This window comes from Aedes albopictus, chromosome 3 (genome assembly GCF_035046485.1).
Source record: "Aedes albopictus strain Foshan chromosome 3, AalbF5, whole genome shotgun sequence".
NCBI lineage: Eukaryota > Metazoa > Arthropoda > Insecta > Diptera > Culicidae > Aedes > Aedes albopictus.
In genome coordinates, this window is record NC_085138.1 from 260,378,594 (window position 1) to 260,396,849 (window position 18,256).

Consider the following 18,256-nt stretch of genomic DNA (forward strand, 5'->3'; position numbering starts at 1 on the left):
AATTAATAACTGTGGAAGTGCTGAAAGAACACTAAGTTGAAGTGAGGCAGGCCAAGTCCCACTGCGGAAGTAGATTCATAAAGAATAAGAAGAGCTGTTAAATTAGAATCAACAAATGAAAAAGAAAAGAAAACAGTTATAGGTTGTGTAGAGCATGCGTTACGTTACCCTTAATGTCCGATTTTTTTGTCATTTTAATATTTTTGAAATTTCCGTGATATATTCAAAATTTTCATTTTTCACATTCAATTCAATTCAATTCAATTATAGTGTATTAAATATCTCTACAGAGATTTTGAAGTTATATTGGTTATTTCAATCTTCTGAAGAACTTCAAAAAGATGCAGAAAAATTAAGGAGCTCTGAATTATCTCTACAAACCATGAGTTTTTCCTCTCGTTTTCTCTTGTATTAACTTCAATATTCAAAAAAAGCATCAGGCTGAAAAGGCTACCCTATGTCTTAAAATTTTAAAATTGAATTGCGCTTGATCTGAATTAATTAAATTCAGCCACGGTGGTTTCATCTTTAGATTCTGGCAATTGCATCTTCAACAAATCTAGCCAAGCAAGAGCATGCACTCATTTCTTTCAAAATATTAGAGGGAAAAATCTAAAATTTCTGGTAGCTCCTCATAGTTTTAGAATTTGTATCGGAATTGAATAGACTATTCAAAAGTTCAGCCGATTATTCAAGAAATTATATGCAGATTTCGGGAAAAATTAACAAAAAAAAATTGACATGAGTTAGATTGACATATCCCAACGACTTGTCAAAAATCAGCCCACCAGACTCACCAGTGAATCGCAACCCATAGTTTGAAGGAACTCTGTTCAATTCTACTTTTCTTGCTGATTTGCAGAAAAATCCAAACATATTTTAAAGTTGAATGCAATGCTGTTTAACAAAAAGAGTGTATTGTTAATTAGTTGAAAATTTTCATAATAGTTTTGAAACAAACTGATTCAAAATATAAGTTATTTTATTGTTGGAGATACTGTGTTAATCCTTGCGAAAAGAAATAACAGTGCTCATTTTCTAAAATAATCATTTCACTTAGATTTTTATTTTAAACACATACCTTTAAAATCCTGTACACCTCTTAAAAATTTAAAATTGTGCGAAAATGTTTGATTTTTTTTATTATTTTTTGTAAGCGATTCATTCAATCACCTTTTGGCAACTGCCAAACAGTTGAACAGCTGTCAAAAAGTGAGCAGCTGTCAAAAAGTGAGATCAGGAATTTCTTGTTGAAGATATTGTTCCAGAAATCTGAAAAAATATAATGGTTCACCAAAAAGAATCCTTGAAAAAAAAATAGAAACCAAAAATTTTTCAAAATTTAAAAACAACTTTTCTACATACTGAAACCCTAAGATACAAAGTGGTTCAGATTAGTATTATTATTTATTTATTATACATAGCGCACCATACTACTTGTTTACAAGATTTTGCAGTTTTACAAAACGGATTTTTTTTAAATATAGTAAAACTGTAAAAAAAAATAGAAGAAAAATATCTTACTAATTTTAGCAAAGAAAAACGAAACAGCTCAATCTGATAAGATGTGACTATATTAGATAATACCATGAAAATTAATAAATACACAATCAACAATAATAAGAAAAACAAACATGAGAAAGATGCCTTTTCAAAGACATAATCCACACAAAAGTGAAGCTTTAGGCACACACATTTTTGGCTTCGATAATTGGGTTCTAGACCCCATGCACAATGGAACCAAACTGACATGGAAAAGCATACATATCACAGCGCAACATTTTTTTGTCTCAAGAGCAAACTTATGTGTCTCCGAAGGATTTTGGACCGCTGAATCCGAATTTGAGCTCAGATTTGCTCCAACACGTCACAATACCTACCTATACCTCAATTTATAGAGCAAAATATGCGATTTTGGGCTTTTTTGACTGCAAGTTATTAAGCATGGAAATATTTTTTTTAATCAATCAAAAGGTTAATTGGTCATTTAACATCTAAATTAACGACTCATGCAAAATATTTCGCTCTACCTAATCAAATTTGATAGATTTAAGCATTTTATGTTAGTATGAAAACTTGCATGCAACTTTTGGAGGGTGACTTGTATGGGAAATATCGTACCTAACATAAATCGCTTAAAACTATCAAATTCGATTTGGTAAAACGAAATATTTTGCATGAGTCGTTAATTTAGATGTTAACTGACCAATTAACCTTTTGATTGATTAAAAAAAATCTTTCCATGCCTAATAAATTGCAGTCAAAAAAGCCCAAAATCGCATATTTTGCCCTATAAATTGAGGTATAGCTCAAAATTGTGACGTGTTGGAGCAAATCTGAGCCCGGATTCGGATTCAGCGGCCCAAAATCTGTCAGAGACACATAAGTTTGCTCTTGAGACAGACCAAAAGTTAATTTTTGTTACGCTGTGTATATAGACAAATTTGGTCTTTTATGAAGTCTTAAAAAATTAGAATGATTCATAAAAAATAACATTTATGAAAACTATTTTAAGGGACAGTTTGCTGAAAACTTTGACGTTACTAAAAAAAATTACAAAGCAGATGGCTCAATAGAAACTGGGCCTGTTCAAGGGTGGTGGTTCTTGTGACCAAAGTCTACGCTCCATACAAATTTTAAAAATATTGTGTGACCAAAAGTCTACGAGGAGGAAGAAAAAAATAGCAATATCTTGAAATAGGAAAATTTGGTGACAATCCCTGCGCAAGAAAATCGAGTTTTTGATTTTTAGGAAGTGGTTGGATTATTCAATGGATATGTGGTACTGGGATTTGATAGCGTTACATATGGGCATTTTTTTTATTATCGTACAAATTGGGCCGAAGGGTCTCAGATTTTCATTAAACTTATTCCACAGGCAGAGCTCATGGACATGGACATGGACATGGAACAAAAAAAAATGAGAAAAATTCATGGTCGCCTATTTTCCCGGGAAACTCAGGTGGAATTTTTTTGTTTGCCCCTGACACTACTTAATTTGAAAAATCATAACTCAAGAACGAAGCATCGTAGAAACAAAGTTTTTTAGAAAATGAAAGCAAATTTTCTCAGGAATATGACCTGGAAAAAGTTTCCCACAAAATTTGCAAAGTTCAGAAAACTCGTAAAGAAAAGCCGGAATAACTATGCTCGAACTCTTGGAAAATTTTCGAAAAATATTTTTGAGAATGTTATTTTATAAGCTTTGATAGCTTAAATTTTTGGAATGCACTGTTTTTCGTTTTCGAGTTATGGCCAATTTTGTTGTAAAATGTCCAAATGTGCCATAGAAGCATTTTCCTTTAAAAATCATAACTCAAGAACGAAGCATCGTAGAAACAAAGTTTTTTAATGACAACGAAAGCAAATTTTCTCAGGAATTCAAAAAAATATGAAGTGGAAAAAGTTTTCCACAAAATTTTTCACCGTTGAGAAAATTCATAAAGAAAAGCCAGAAAAACTATGCCCGAACTAGCGGAAAATTTTCAAAAAACTTTGATCGCTGAAATTTGTGGAATGTATTTTTTTTTCTTTACTGAGCTATGGCCAATTTTGTGAAAATGACCATGTAAGCCTATATTATATGGTCATTTTCACAAAATTTGCCACAACTCAGGAACGAAAATTAAGTTCATTCCAAAAATGCCAACGATCAAAGCTTATGAAATTACCTTCTCTAAAATATTTTTTAGAAAATTTTCCATGAGTTCGGACATAGTTTTTCCGGCTTTTAATTATGAATTTTCTCAACGGTGGAAAATTTTGTAAACAGCTATTTCCACTTAATATTTTTTTGAATTCCTGAGAAACTAAACTTTGACTAGAAAGTCACTTTGCATACTCAGACGTCAGACCTCAAGTTTTTATTTTTTTTATTTTTATTAATGTGTATTTTAACTTAGATGCTAATTCTACACTCGAAAGACCTCAAGTCAAATATTTGACAAAGAATGAACTAAAGATCAAACATCTGTTTGATACTAATAAAAATCCAATCTAGTCAAACAAGATGTTTGAGCATTGGCTTCTTTTTGGACAAATATTTGACCCAGTGTACTGGGATTTTTAGTTTCTTCAAACATTATCTAGTTTGTCATTTGAAAAAGGCTGAACTTTTTCAATGTGTTTTTTTTTTCAAATGGGCTTAATAAAATATGAATGCTCTACAAAAAAGGGTTAATGGGTGATTATCATAAAATAAGTTAAGTTTAAAGAAAAAACACAATGATAAAATCCAAATTGAGCCCTACACTGCAAAAAATCATTTCAAGAAAAAACAAAGTCGTTTTAAAAAATACCATGTTCGATTTCGATGAAATTTTGTCTCAAGTTAGGTAATTATGTAACCGATCATACATCTAGTGTCACAAAAAACAAGAATAATCAAAATTTAACTTTAACTATGCTAGCTGGGATTTTCGCCTGGTATTATGGATTTTGCAGTCTTGCGTTGCTGTGTACAAAGTGGTGATTTGTACACATACATAACCTCACGAATAAACGGAGGGACTGTATCTGTAAGATTATGTAGAATTATGCTTAAACCTATATTAAAACCTGTACAATTTGCAGATCCTTTGAAAAAGGCACCTAAACGTCAGGTGTTGAACCAATATCCGTTTATGATTACATAGAGACTGGAAGCTGCAAATCCCCGCTAGCATAATACCAATCACATCCGATCCCCCTACACTTAACGTTAACACTAGGATTAAAAAAAAGATACGAAACTCTCAAAAAGGCCGCAATTTTTCTCAATTTACTGGTTTCCAAATCCTTAATTTTCCAATTATGATTTTCCATCAAAATTAGTAGAGGGAACTACAATTTTCTGAATCATGTTATTAGGATTTGACAATCTCTGCTCACTTTAGACGAGCCTTAGAAGATTTAATGATGCATCTAGTCGGAATGGTGTTTGTATGTCACGAATAGGCTCAGGAACAGGTGAACGGAAGCAAATAATTCTTTCATCGTTGCATTCGAATTCGTGCAGGGCTTCGACGTGTTCGTACGAAAACATAATTGAGAAAAGGGACCGGGAAGGCAAGAAAAATGGGAGAATCTGAAATTGCATTTTGCAAGCCATTCCTCTACAGAACTGCGTATCAAAAAACGTAGAAGGCAGGCAGTACAAAGTTTGCCGGGACAGCTAGTAATATATAAAAAAAATATATTTAAAAATTAGAAAATTGTCATATATATGGGTATGACAAATTTTACGAGATCATCAATTTCTTCAAGTTCTCGATGATCTATGTATTCTAAAAGTAATTAATTTTAGTGAGAAATTTAAAATAATAAATAATATTGTTAAAGAATAAAGAGAAGCGGACCAGGTGTGATGGTTAGAATACTTGACTATCACGCCGAGGACCTGGGATCGAATCCCACTCCCGACAAATTCGCAAAATGTGAGTTCTTCCTTCGGAAGGGAAGTGAAGCGTGGGACCCGAGATGAACTAGCCTTGGGCTAAAAATATCGTTAATACAAATAAAAAAATAAAAATAAAGAATATTTATATATAAAATATGTAACAAAAGAATACTTATATTTGATGGCGTTCAACTTCTGTTATCCTTTTCTATTCGAGATCAAACTGCGAAACTTCATCACAACAATAGCTGACTACTGCCTGCCAGAAGAGTGACGACCCATAGCTCAGCGTGCAGTGCAAGTACCAGCCAAAAGGAAGCGCATACCACCCGCAAGTGGGGCATTATTGGGAGAGAGCTTCCGTCTACCTGCTACCGTGGGTCGTGCAATATTGCGCGGTTTAACGCATTAACATAAAAATGCAATTAAGCTCGACAACCGCACTCACGCGGGGCTTTTGCGGAAAATAAATGTTCAAACAGAAATCGTTCGGTCGAAAGCTTCCTTTGAGAAAGGGAACTTCTCAAACGATCACCAGCACTGTTTGACGAAGAAGGCAGATGGGACGAATATAGGCAGGCAGGTAGATTGAAAGACTGAAAGCTTCAGGTGGGTTCACAATGACTAACAAAAAAGCAGCTAGAGCGAGAAAACTTGCATGAAATAGTTCAAAATAGAGGGGGGAAAAAGAATGGAAAATGCAGTCTTGAGAACTGCAACTGGGTGAAGAAATTACCATAAATTGAAAGTGGCACACAGAATGCATTGCAGATGAGCAGCGCTTGATTTCCAAACTTTTAAATGCTTTTGCAATAAATAACTTCTCGGAAGGATTTCAGCAGGGATCTGCTCTAAAAATTGCTTCAGGAGGATTGAAACGATTTTTTTTCTTCTACGGTCGTCATATTGTGCATTGTCACGGTCGTCATGTGCTGTTATACTGTTCGTAGATATCTTAATTTTCCATTTCTCAAATACCAAGTTTATTCTAAAATTTTACATCATTGAATATTAAGATTTCCACAATTCGATCATATGATTCCCTCCTGAAATACTTTGATACACAGTAAACTAAAGACATTGAGATTTCCCTTGTGAAAATTATATCTTCATATTTTGGAACCAAAACAAGTATATTTCCTGTTGTTACGATCGCCATGTCCATCGTCACGGTTGTCATATGCTATTATATTGTTTTAAGATATCTTAGTTTTCTCTATCTTTTTTTAATTATTATTTTTATTGAAGAGCTTTCAGCCCGCGACATGTTCATCTCTGTATTTCTGTATCTCAAATTTCAAGTGTTTTCTAAAAATTAACAACATTGAACATTGGGATAATCGCAAATGCTCTAGCCAATTCGATCCAAAGCTTTCCTCCTGAATTACTTTGGCAATCAGTAAACTAAAAATGTCTGATCATTTCCTAGTAAAAGCCATGTTTTCAACTCTAATTAAAATTAATGGTATCAGTTGGAAATCGAAGTAAGAAAAGTATACTTTTAAATGTTACGGTCGCCATATCATGCATCGTCACGGTCGTCATATGCTGTTACACTGTTTGATATTTAGTTTTCCATGTGATATGGTTAAGCGTATCTGTACGAATGATTTGGAATAGATCGAATAGAAAAAAAATATAATAAACACAAATGAAATTCAAACTACTAATATTCTTGATGTAATTTCTTTCTTTCATCCATTGTTGTACTTCTGCCACATCGCATTATATGAACATAAAATGGAAGCTTATATGTTTTCTACTATTCAAACGTAATAATAATTGTCATCCTTGACACACAACTTGAACTAAAGCACAGCTGGCACGGGTGACAGTTCTCACCCACAAACGAAAAGCGTCGGCAAAGAGTAACAAATAACAATCGAAATGGGTTTGGGTAGGGTCATTCGGGATTTCAGGATAAAAGGCTGCTGATACTGCTGCGCACGCGTATACGGGGGTTCCTAAGGGCAAACACATAAACACACACACCGACACTAGGTACAGACACTCAGCCGGAGCCTGTACCAAAATCAATTGGCAATAATCAGGCTAAAGCATTTCTTGGGTGCAGCATCGACACGCGTAAAAAGCAGACTGTTTGTTCGGGACTTCGCTTTTTAGGAAGAACTCCTCCAGACCTAGTTAGGGGGAGTCATGTCAGGTTGTCTCGCTTTGATTGATTGGTGTTTGTTTTCGGCTTGTGGAAGCTTTCTGTTTGGCAGTTGAACTGTGAGGGAAGCATTCGACTCCAGGACAGATAGAACTGGCAGTGGCGTGAGGAAAGCATGACTAATTTGTTGCGTTCTAGGGCAACCGCTTTTCTGGTGGCTTCCGTTTTCGATGGCACATTCAGACATTAGGGTTAGGCGTGGACAATTGCCCATTGGACATTAGGGTTAGGCCGTGGATTTTGAAAAATGTTGAATAGGATGTTAAAAACTATGTTTTAGAACAAGTAACGAATCATTCCCAAAACGTAATACTAATGTCCAAATCTGTCCAAAAAAACAAAACCAAAATCAGAGCAAAAATCAAAAGAACAAACCGCAGGCAGCAAACGGGAGCAACACTTACAAAAAAGAAACCATATCACTGTAGAGAGATGGTACAAGGTACAAGCTCCGTAAAAGTAAAAGAAGTAAGTAGAAAGGTATACTCTTCTCGGGCAATTACTTTGCAGGCGCCGCCTTGGCTGTTGTTGTTATTGGTACTGATGTGGTTGTTGTTGTTGTTGTTATTATTATGGTTGGGGGAGGTGTTACAGGTGGTGTTGCTGGTGTGATGATGGCTGTTGTTGTTGTTATTGGTGCTGCCGCTACTCTGGCTGGGGCAACCATTGCTGATTGGGCTCGGGATACCATTCATTATGGCCGGGACGCAACTGCTGCCGTTGTTGGTGTGATGATGGCTCAGGACGTACGTCGTGTAGGGTGCCGGATGGTGCGGGTGGCCTCCCCAGGAGATCGTAAATCCTAGTGCGGCGGCCGCCGCCCCCGGAGGTACTCCTGCGGTCGCAACCGCCGTCGTTGTGGCGCCATTCTGGAGTCCATCGCGAAAATCCGCGCATTCCGGGGGCAATGGGAGAGTTTGTTTGTTTTTACAATGACGATATCAGTGTGTGTGGTGGTTCGTGGATGGGATGAGAAAGTAGAAGGAAAGCAGAGAGCTTTTAACATTCGTTGCTTCGGTTTATGTTCAAGCGAGGAGTAGTATAATTTGCCGGGGAAGCGGGATATGTGTGATCGATATTCATTCGCTTTTTTATGTGAACAGTGTCTGCTGGTTTTCATTATAGGGCATTCAAATGGAGAGTGATCAACTCAAGTGGCTTCGCTAAACAAGCGGTTGGAACTAAAGTTTAGAAAAACAAGCAGGATATGCCTACGGCACTGATTGCATCGACAGTGATTGAGGTGTACCAAATATTGACAAGAGTATCAATCGTCGTCAAATGGAAGTCGATTGATGTTGTGATACCACTTCCATTCAGCACTTTTTTTTTATTTTATCATATTCAAAACATCGAATATAAGCACGATTTTTTAAGTTTATAGTGCTTGTATTTTTATTGAGTAGTTAATTGCGGTCTATAGAGTTTACGGAGGATTTTTAAAATAAACGAGACAAACGGGGTCTCCAGTTAGCCTAGTGGTTAAGGCTATGGATCGCCAATCCGGAGACGGCGGGTTCAATTCCCGTTCCAGTCGGGAAAATTTTCTCGACTCCCTGGGCATAGTGTATCATTGTACTTGCATCACAATATACAAATTCATGCAATGGCAGGCAAAGAAAGCCCTTCAATCAATAACTGTGGAAGTACTCAAAGAACACTAAGTTGAAGCAAGGCAGGCCAAGTCCCAGTGAGGACGTAGAGCCATAAAGAATAAGAAGAAGAGACATACGAAATAAATTCCTTGCCAGTAAAAAAAAATAAGGGAGCTTGACTAAATCTGAGACGTAAGTTCGAAACTAATTATTGGTATTGATGAAGCGCCAGTTTTGGCCAGTCGTCTATTTCGACCATCGATATAAATCGATATAAATTGTGTTTTTTCAACAAGAGATCTTTTAGTTACATTTCAGTTAGGGCTGTGAAACCCGTATTTTTTGACCAGAAAATCATTAGCTTAGGAAATTTATTTGTTTAGGAGACCTTCTTCGGGTGATCCAAGAGGCTGGGATTTCGGGATGCTTTCATGGAGTTTTGGGGTTTTGTGGAAGATTCAATGAGCGAAAACCTCAAGAAACCTATCTGAAACCTCTTAGAAACTCCTGAAAGCTCTTTCGGAAGACTCCTGAAACTTGTGAAGCCTCCGGTAACGCTCCTTTTCCCTTGAAGCCATCTGTAACTCTCGTGAAATCCTCCAAAGAGTTCCTAAATTCCTTCTTAAGTTCCGTAGTAAGATCCCTGAAAGTCATTACACTTTTAGAGAAATTTTTCTTTGATCTTTCTCTGTCCTCCCCGTGAAATCCTTCTTGGAATCTCTCTTGAAACCTTTTTGCACTCCCTGCATTCTAATTGGGCGTAAAATTGTGAGTCGACAAGGAGCTCTGGTCTTCAGAAGTTCTTACGAGCTGTAGGCTTTGCTGGTAGTGCAGCCTACAAAGAACATGTTTATCTTACCAACTCCAGGAGATAAAAACATTTCAAGTCATCGTTGTTTTTAAGTAAATACTGCCCATAACATGTGAATGACAAGATGCATTGTTCAGAACAAATATGCGTCATTACTTGCTCTTCAAATGTTCCGAAGCTCACATTTTCGAAAAAAAAAACAAATAAAAAATATTGTGAAAAACCCGTTTTTTGAGGGATCATCCTAAGTCAAAACTCAAATTTGACCTACTATGTTCAAATTATTAGCTAAATAAAAGGTGTATTCGGAAAAGTTGCTCGAAGTAGCATTGCCTACAACTTTGCTAAAGTACTCGATCGCATATGACTCGAAATTAAAATTTCTATTCCAGATTTGAGTTAAGACGAGGGCCACCATAAATTTTTTTGAATAAGATGCAGCAAGCAATTGCAAACAACTTCTCTGAAGACACCAAACGCCTAAAATTAACGATAACAGAGGTAGGAATTTTTTCCTGCTGAAACGTGGACTCAGACCATAGTGCAGTTGATCACAGGGATGTCCCGTCATTTGGCCGAATGCCATATGGCCGAACGCCATTTGGCCGAATTTTGTTTTGCCGAACGCCATTTGGCTGAATGCCATCTGACCGAATGGGCCATTTGACCGAATTATGATCAACATAATTCAAGGGAAGTTTTTGGCATTCTAACTACCAATGTGATCATCAGAAATATTTCCTTCTTTTAATCATAGGCTATTCTTTCTAGTTTTGATTTTCAGGGGTTAGTTGGCATTGAGACTGCCAATATTTTATCAAAAAAATCCTTCTTTAAATCATAGGCAACTCTTTCGAGTTATACTGATGCAGGAAACAGTGGCATAATCACTAAAGTTTACCGTTCGGCCAGTTGGCATTCGGCCAAATGGCATTCGATCAAATGACCCTTTAGGGCAAATGGCGTTCGGCCAAATAGCCGGACACCCCTGTGTGATCCACTGCACTATGGTTCGAGTCCACGTTTCAGCAGGAAAAAAAATCTCTATCTCTGTTATCGTTAATTTCAGGCGCTTAGTGTCTTCAGAGAAGTTGTTTGCATTTGTTTGCTGTACCTTTTTCAAAAATGTTTGATTAGGGTGGCTCTCGTCTTAACTCAAATCTGGATATGCGATCGAGTTTTGACTTAAAAACCACGATGTCTTGAAATGCTTATATCTCATGGAGTTGGTAAGATAAATTCGACCAAATGACCCTTTCGGTCAAATGGCGTTCGGCCAAATGGCATTTGGCCAAATGGCGTTTGGCCAAATAACCCGGAACCGATTACAGGTGACACCTGGTGGAAGATAGATGGGAAGAAGGAACGTCAAAGCCGCGATCGAAAACACGAGGAGCCAAAGCTGTAGCTCGTCAGCGCTATTTGGCTCTCGAGAAGGAAGTGAAACGCTCATGAAGGTGGGGTAACAGAGCGTGGGTGGACACCCTAGCCGACGAAGGCGAGAATGCCGCAAAAACTGGCGACGATCCCTCCTCTAAGATGTCTCACGTCGCTTCAGTGGGATTATGATGAATGCTTTTATGCCCGTGAAATACACGTCTGGAAAGCTGATCCACGTCTGACCGCCGAGGATGACCAGTTGAAATGCTGGCTCGAGCACTTTGGAAACCTTTTCCAAGTGTCAGCCACGCCACCAACATCTCAGCATAATCCGCCAAGAGTTCGACACATTACCTGTGTCGACTCCGAAGCTGAATCAATTAAGCTACAGTAGACGTTCGATAAGTACAACATATTTACGTTTCAGTTACCGAATGAAATTCGCTAACTGCAACAACTGTCAGCCGTCAAACAGTTGGCAATCGCTTTTGGACGCAGCCAGAATGCACTCAAAAACATCGCAATGCAGCTGTAGTGCATCCGAAAAACATCGCAACACTGTTTACGTTTTGTTTTTGACAGATAGCGGTGTGATAACTGCAAAACTGTTGCACTTAACGGACTTAAAAGTTGCAGTTAAAAAGCATTGCAGTTAAACCGTTTGCACCGAACGAACGTCTACTGTAGGGGTGGTGGGAGTAAAGTGGACAGGTGGGATAAAATGGACAGGGTACAGTTCCATGGCTTTTATTGTTTTTCAAAATGTTTTAACGATTGGAGCTTATGCCTAAGCATGAATTATTATACTTTTGCTGATCTTGAACATTAAAATCAAATAAACCTCTTCAAAATGACAAAAACTTTAAAAATCACATGAAAAATCGGAAATGGTGTAAAATCTGCTTATCATTGCTAAGGTTTTTTCGTGAGTTATTTTCAAATTATTACAAGTTTTACACCCTAAACTAATGAAATCCACATTGAAGAATATACATGAACGAAATAAAAATTTAGGTTTTGTGAAAAAAAAGTTTTGGAAATAATTTTAACATAATCAGACGGTGGGAGTAAAATGGACAATCGGTTCAAATTTCACCAAAATTCCATATTTTTTTTTTGCAAACTCCAGCATCATCAGCCGTCATGTATGTCGTGAGATAGTTGAAGTAAAAAATTATAAAAAAATATTTTATATCTACAAAATATCATTTTCATCCAAAACAGTGCTTGTTTTTTACACTATTTTTACAATAATTATTTAAGTGTGTTTAAAAGTTTGTATTAAAAGTTTGAAAACAACAAAATAAAGGATTCTTTTAATATTTGATAGTTTGCATTTAAAAACATAGAAATAATATGCTGTTATACAACTTTTAACGACTTGTTCATTTTAGCCCATCGATAGTCCATTTTACCCCCACCGGTTTTTTTCACGCTATTTTTATGCACGTTTTGGTGAAGAAAATAATCAAAGAAAACAATATTTTTTCAATGTAATCCCTTACCAGATTTCTAGAGTATATCATTACCTTCCATGTTACTCGGAAAAGCAGATGGATTTTGCCGCATTTCCACTGGAAACAACCACAATGCTTAAATTGTCCACTTTACCCCCACCACCCCTACCATAAAAAGATGATCTGACAGGCTGCTTGGTGGCTAGTAAGTCTTGGCTTCATATAAAAACAATTCGCTCTCACTTGTGTGTTGTGTGTGTTGTGGATTGGCATCTTAACCGAAGGAGAGATGGTTTGTGAAAAAAGGAGCGTTCATGGTGTGAGCTCGGGTCTAGTTTGGCTTTCTTTTCCGCATAATTATTATCTGTTCCGTAGCTTAGTTGGTTGAGCGTAGCTTAGTTGGTTGACTAGAAATACGGATTCGTGGGTTCGAATCCAACCAGAACGCGATTTTTCCACAAATTCATCTCTCAATCAGCAACATTCCGCGACTTCTAACTACAAGTTTTTCTGTATGTTTATGACATATGTACCTACAAATCTCGTGAATGTCAGTGAAGGGCAACATATATCAGTGTATTGCAGGTATTCTTACCAAATAAAATGTATTTGGTGTTTTCTCGCGAACACTCAACCATCAGCCTCAAAAGCGCTCCCATTAAAAGCCATCCTTCTGTCAAGGAGCATTTTTAAGTGGGTACTGCTCAAGTGAACTACCGTTCCCTTTCGAAGCTAACCGACGAGGAACTGATGAACTGCAAGTTCTCCTATTAACCTTCAAGAGGCACCCATTATTGTAGAGTGAAAAGCTCCCTCTCGACTCGGGGAAAAATCAACCACAACCAACTACCTGCTAGTCGTCGTCGGTGCACGTCTCCAATTAAAATCGTTATAACAATATTCGCACAACAGCTCTTTTCCCAAACGGTTTTCCCCAGCAGCCTTCCGCCCACTTCCAAGAAAAGGAAAAGCTGCAATAATAGCATAATTTTCCACTGCACGGCATCAACCGGCACCTGCTTCCTGACGGACGGTATTGTTCGCGCACTGCCATAGAGATAGAGCTGGCGATGCACTCTCTGTGATCGTTGCGGTTGGATAGTAGGTAGCTGGCACACTACTGGCTGCTTCCACAACGTGTGCGTCGTTCCCTTCCCGAGGAGGTGGCATTATCTTTCTCTACTCGACTCGACAACAGAAGACTCAACGGCGCGCTTCATCAAGACGAAGCCACTATGTAGGTACTGGGTCGGGATTTTCGCTCTCATCCACGCAGGAAATGCAATTCATGCTAAATAATAACACAACACTTTTCTCACCTCGAAGACGACGACGAGGAGCTGGAAAAAAACACACCTCTCGAAACATTCAACAGTCCTTCAGGCGTCCTCAACTTTTCCTGTTGTTACAGCAGTGCGAGGAGACCTCGCCTCCCACCCATCGTGGTTGTGCTGCTGCCCTCGAGCCACGACAGGACTCGTCCCCGAAACCGGAGGAAAAAAAAGTAAACCAGGCTGTTGTTATGCAAACTTCTCTTTTCTCGCGCTGCCGCCGCCGCCGTGTCATACAGGAACACTTTTCCGCTCGCTGAAGCTGTTCGTGTTGCAGCTGTTGAGGATTTTCTTCCATGGCGGTGGAAATTTTGGGGTGGACGGGGCTGAGTAGCGCCCACCACCCGGTCCTGGTATCCCAGAGACGAGACGAGATTTGAAGTGGATAAAATGTGGAGAGTGAACGCGGAAAAAGTTAATTTCGTAAACTGAAACGAAAGTTGACGATGACAATTTAGTCAACAGCCCCATCAAGGAGAGGACTGCCACATTGCCTTCGCCTGGCGAAGAGTGGCAGCCAGTAAACGAAGTGCTACTGGCGCGTCACTCATTATTACTACACCAACTGACGACGAACACTGACTGGTGCTTTGCTTTTGCGGAGTGATTTGTGATAAATAGGTGGTAGCCTGGGACAAACCAATTCGGAGTTGAGAAATTAATGAAGTGCACTGCTCTCGTCAAGGGTTCAATCGGAAGGGGGTATACGGTTCCGGATAGTTTGGCCGAATGCAGTTTGGACGAAACATGAATGATGAACTCAAGCGATCATACCAGCTTTCTACACATCGGTATAACTCGAAAGAACAGCCTATTATTCGAAGTAGCAGAAATCTGTGAGTGGAGCGGACCTGGTGTGATGGTTAGAACACTTGACTATCACGCCGAGGACCTGGGATCGAATCCCACTCCCGACAAACTCGCAAAATGTGAGTTCTTCCTTCGGAAGGGAAGTAAAGCGTGGGTCCCGAGATGAACTAGCCAAGGGCTAAAAATCTCGTTAATACAGATAAAAAAAAAGAAATCTGTGATAGAATATTGTCAGTTATAGCGTATAATAATTCCTGAATGATTAAACTGAAAAAGCCTATGAATAAAGGAAGGAAATCGACCCATTCAGCCAGATGACATTCGGTTACATGACGTTCGGCCAAACGGATTTCGGCTACATTGCAGGACACCAAATAAGATGAGAGAAAAGCGTCTTTATCCAATATTTACCGAAAACAACATAAATTTGAAAATCAAGCCTAACTTTACCAAACACCGTATCCAACAAAATCAATGAACGGAGAAAACCGAAAGGGAAGTTTCCCATAGCAACTCATATATTGAGCATTTCAAAAACGTGAAAATGCTGGGTTCTTTTACATAAATCATCTCCAAAGGTGAGTTATATACATAAGTAACCCTTAACGAAATTCAGTGCCTCATGTGAAAATCTCTTTTTTGTTTGCATATGTTACATATGGTGTTTGGTAAAGTTGGGCTTGAAATATTGAACATTTTTGAGCGAATAATGGGCCTAAAAGCACTTGTTAACTTCGTGTGTTCCAGAAACCGCTCACGCATAAACCTACGTGAATTCAAAAAAATCTGAAGGTTTTAGTGCACAGTGTATTCAATCACTGTTGTACACTTACACTAAACAGAAAAGAACAATGCAAAACCACACAGTTTCAAAAATATTGCACTTTTCTGAAAAAGTCTATTAATTAGGTACAAGAATTAGAAACACTTTGGTCCTACACCAACTCTAACACCAGTATTGATTTATATCTAGGGTTGTTATCCAATTCCCGTCTAGTACCGATCACCAATGTTCCAGTTTATTGTTGCATCTCACATTATGCTTTATGGTCAATTTGGTATTAATTACAAATTTATCAATCAGTTTTCATATCATGTGAAAATATTGGGATAGGCCTACAATTTCCTTTAAATAATAAGATTAAATAACTGTCCCTCGAAATCTTCTAATACGCGTCAATTTCGGGCACAACCTGAATTCAATTTCCGGCACACCTTCTACGTGACACTATGGTACATAGGATGGTCAAAAATAATGATTTGTCCGTAGGTGTTTATTCGTAAAGTCGATCAAATTCTTCGCAATCCAAATCAACTTATATGTTTAAAGTACGATTAAGCAGAAAGTTTTTAAATTGAGATGGATATAACGATTTTTGATGCCCACCAGAGATCATAATGCACTGTGAAACGAGGAAATATTTCTCTGTAATTGTGAAATAAAGCCGGTGTAATTGTCTTAAAAAAAGTGGGCTTCGTGGCCGAGCGGTTAGCGGCGTCAGTCGTTTGGGTGTCTCGTAAGCCTCGGAGTGTGGGTTCGATTCCCGCTCCAGTCGGGGAAAACTTTTCGTCGGACGAAAAATTCTCCACTGGGCCACTGGGTGTTATATGTGTTGTCCGTTGTCAAATGTTAGTATTGTTCAGTCTGTAGAGGCCGCAAGGTCGAAGACGGTGTAATTGTCTTTTAAAATTAACTGAGAACTCTTTGGTGTATGTTCATTATTAGTGCAAAATTTCATAAAAATCGATGCATTACTTTTAACTGTGGATGAGAAACAAACAGACGACGTTTTTAAGATTTTGTACAATCATCACCAATTTTCATTCGCATACTAGATGGTTATTTTCAGCTACAATTCAAAGTTCTGTGAGGATAATTATGAAACTTCGTGAGCATTTATGATACTTATAGAGACACTTTCTTGCAAAATTTCATCAACTTTTATCAATTGGATTGAAAGTTACTGGTGTTGATAGGGGATAGTGTTAGTGAAAATGTTTCATGTTGTTTATGAGCGATGTTTGCCCATTCATAACTTTTGAATATCTCTGTCAATTTTCATGAAATTTCCCCAGAAGGTAGTTGGTTATGTGGTTATTATGCCTGAAAAATTTGATGATTATTGGTGTAGTACTTTCAACAATACAATCGAAACAATAAGGGGTGCTCACTAATTGTTATCTGAAGGGCTAAAGTCACGGTCAGCCCCAATATATGTTTAGACTATAAAATTTTCGATAGCGCATCGATTTTTTTGAAATTTTGCCTATGTAAGTAAAATAGATTGAGAGGTTTGTGTTCAAAATTTCAGTCATTTCCTTTATCAAATTCAAAAGTTACAGCGCTGACAAGCTAAACCAGGGGCTGTACAAAATTCAATTGCTCGCGTTCTACTGTTTCATTGCTACAACAAAAGGTACTTCACCGATTCACATGAAATTTTGCAGGCGAAATGAACACACCTTAAGATATTATCAGGCAAAATTTGAGCAATTTTAATGTATCTATTGCAGAGTTACAGCCATATTTCTGTGTCCCGATTATTGCGGATACAGGCTTTATAAAGTTTCGTATGCTGAAAATCCACGCACACATTTGCTTGCATTCTGCCTAGGCGAAGACAACTTGTTATTTACATTTTACCGACGGGGAAAAATGACTTATTCGATTAATTGAACATCTTTTGCTGCATTCCGCAGCAGTGAAATCCAACTTTGAAATGCCACAGAGCTTTGGTGCGACTGTCTTCGTCGTACGCAAAACGATGAAAAATTTCAATTCTTAAGTGAAGTGAAACTGAATCGTGAAATTTCTCGAAATAGTGAAATAATTTTTCGATTTACAGTGTTATAGAGGCTGTCCATTGATAGTCAACATCTTTTGCTTCCATCTGATGAGCCAATGGCAAGGGTTGGTTGGAATATCTGTAATTATTGGCTATTTTCCGTCTGAGATGACGGGAATTAGCACATTTGACAAAGTAGATTTCTATCCTACTTAGATTGAAATAACTTGAAATGCAAAATGCAACGTTGCGAAAAGTATGGTATAAGGATATGCCTAATTAGTTTTGGAAGAGTCCCGATAATCATCATAAAACTTTGATTTTGGTCCAATGATGGTGGTACAAATAAGTACGATTTCTGATGGATTTTTTAAAGCACATATTTGAAAGAGATTTTTGGAAGAAGGATTGCACTCAAACCAAAAAATTCAGAAGAATTCTTACATCATTTTTTCGATGGAAAGTGTTTAGAAGTTCCTCTTAGAAATACTTATTTTCTCAAAATATTTCCAGTAGAGTTTTGAAAATCCTAGCGA

General features: G+C 37.7%; 1 protein-coding gene across 32 annotated transcripts in view; it reads right to left on the bottom strand.

Moving 5' to 3' along the window:
- The window catches only part of LOC115253893 (protein muscleblind), a 1,330,915-nt gene that overhangs the window by 70,800 nt on the left and 1,241,859 nt on the right, over positions 1–18,256 (bottom strand). For 24 of the 32 annotated variants that reach the window (XR_009999367.1, XR_009999369.1, XR_009999370.1 and 21 more), the window contains one exon: positions 8,054–8,419. The exons of the other annotated variants lie outside the window; for them this stretch is intronic. Coding sequence is in view for 17 of the 24 variants with exons in the window: in XM_062860470.1 (XP_062716454.1) it covers positions 8,054–8,419 (366 nt within the window). In the remaining 7 variants the exon portion in view is untranslated. The remainder of the gene's footprint in view (positions 1–8,053; positions 8,420–18,256) is intronic. 32 annotated transcript variants of the gene reach the window in all.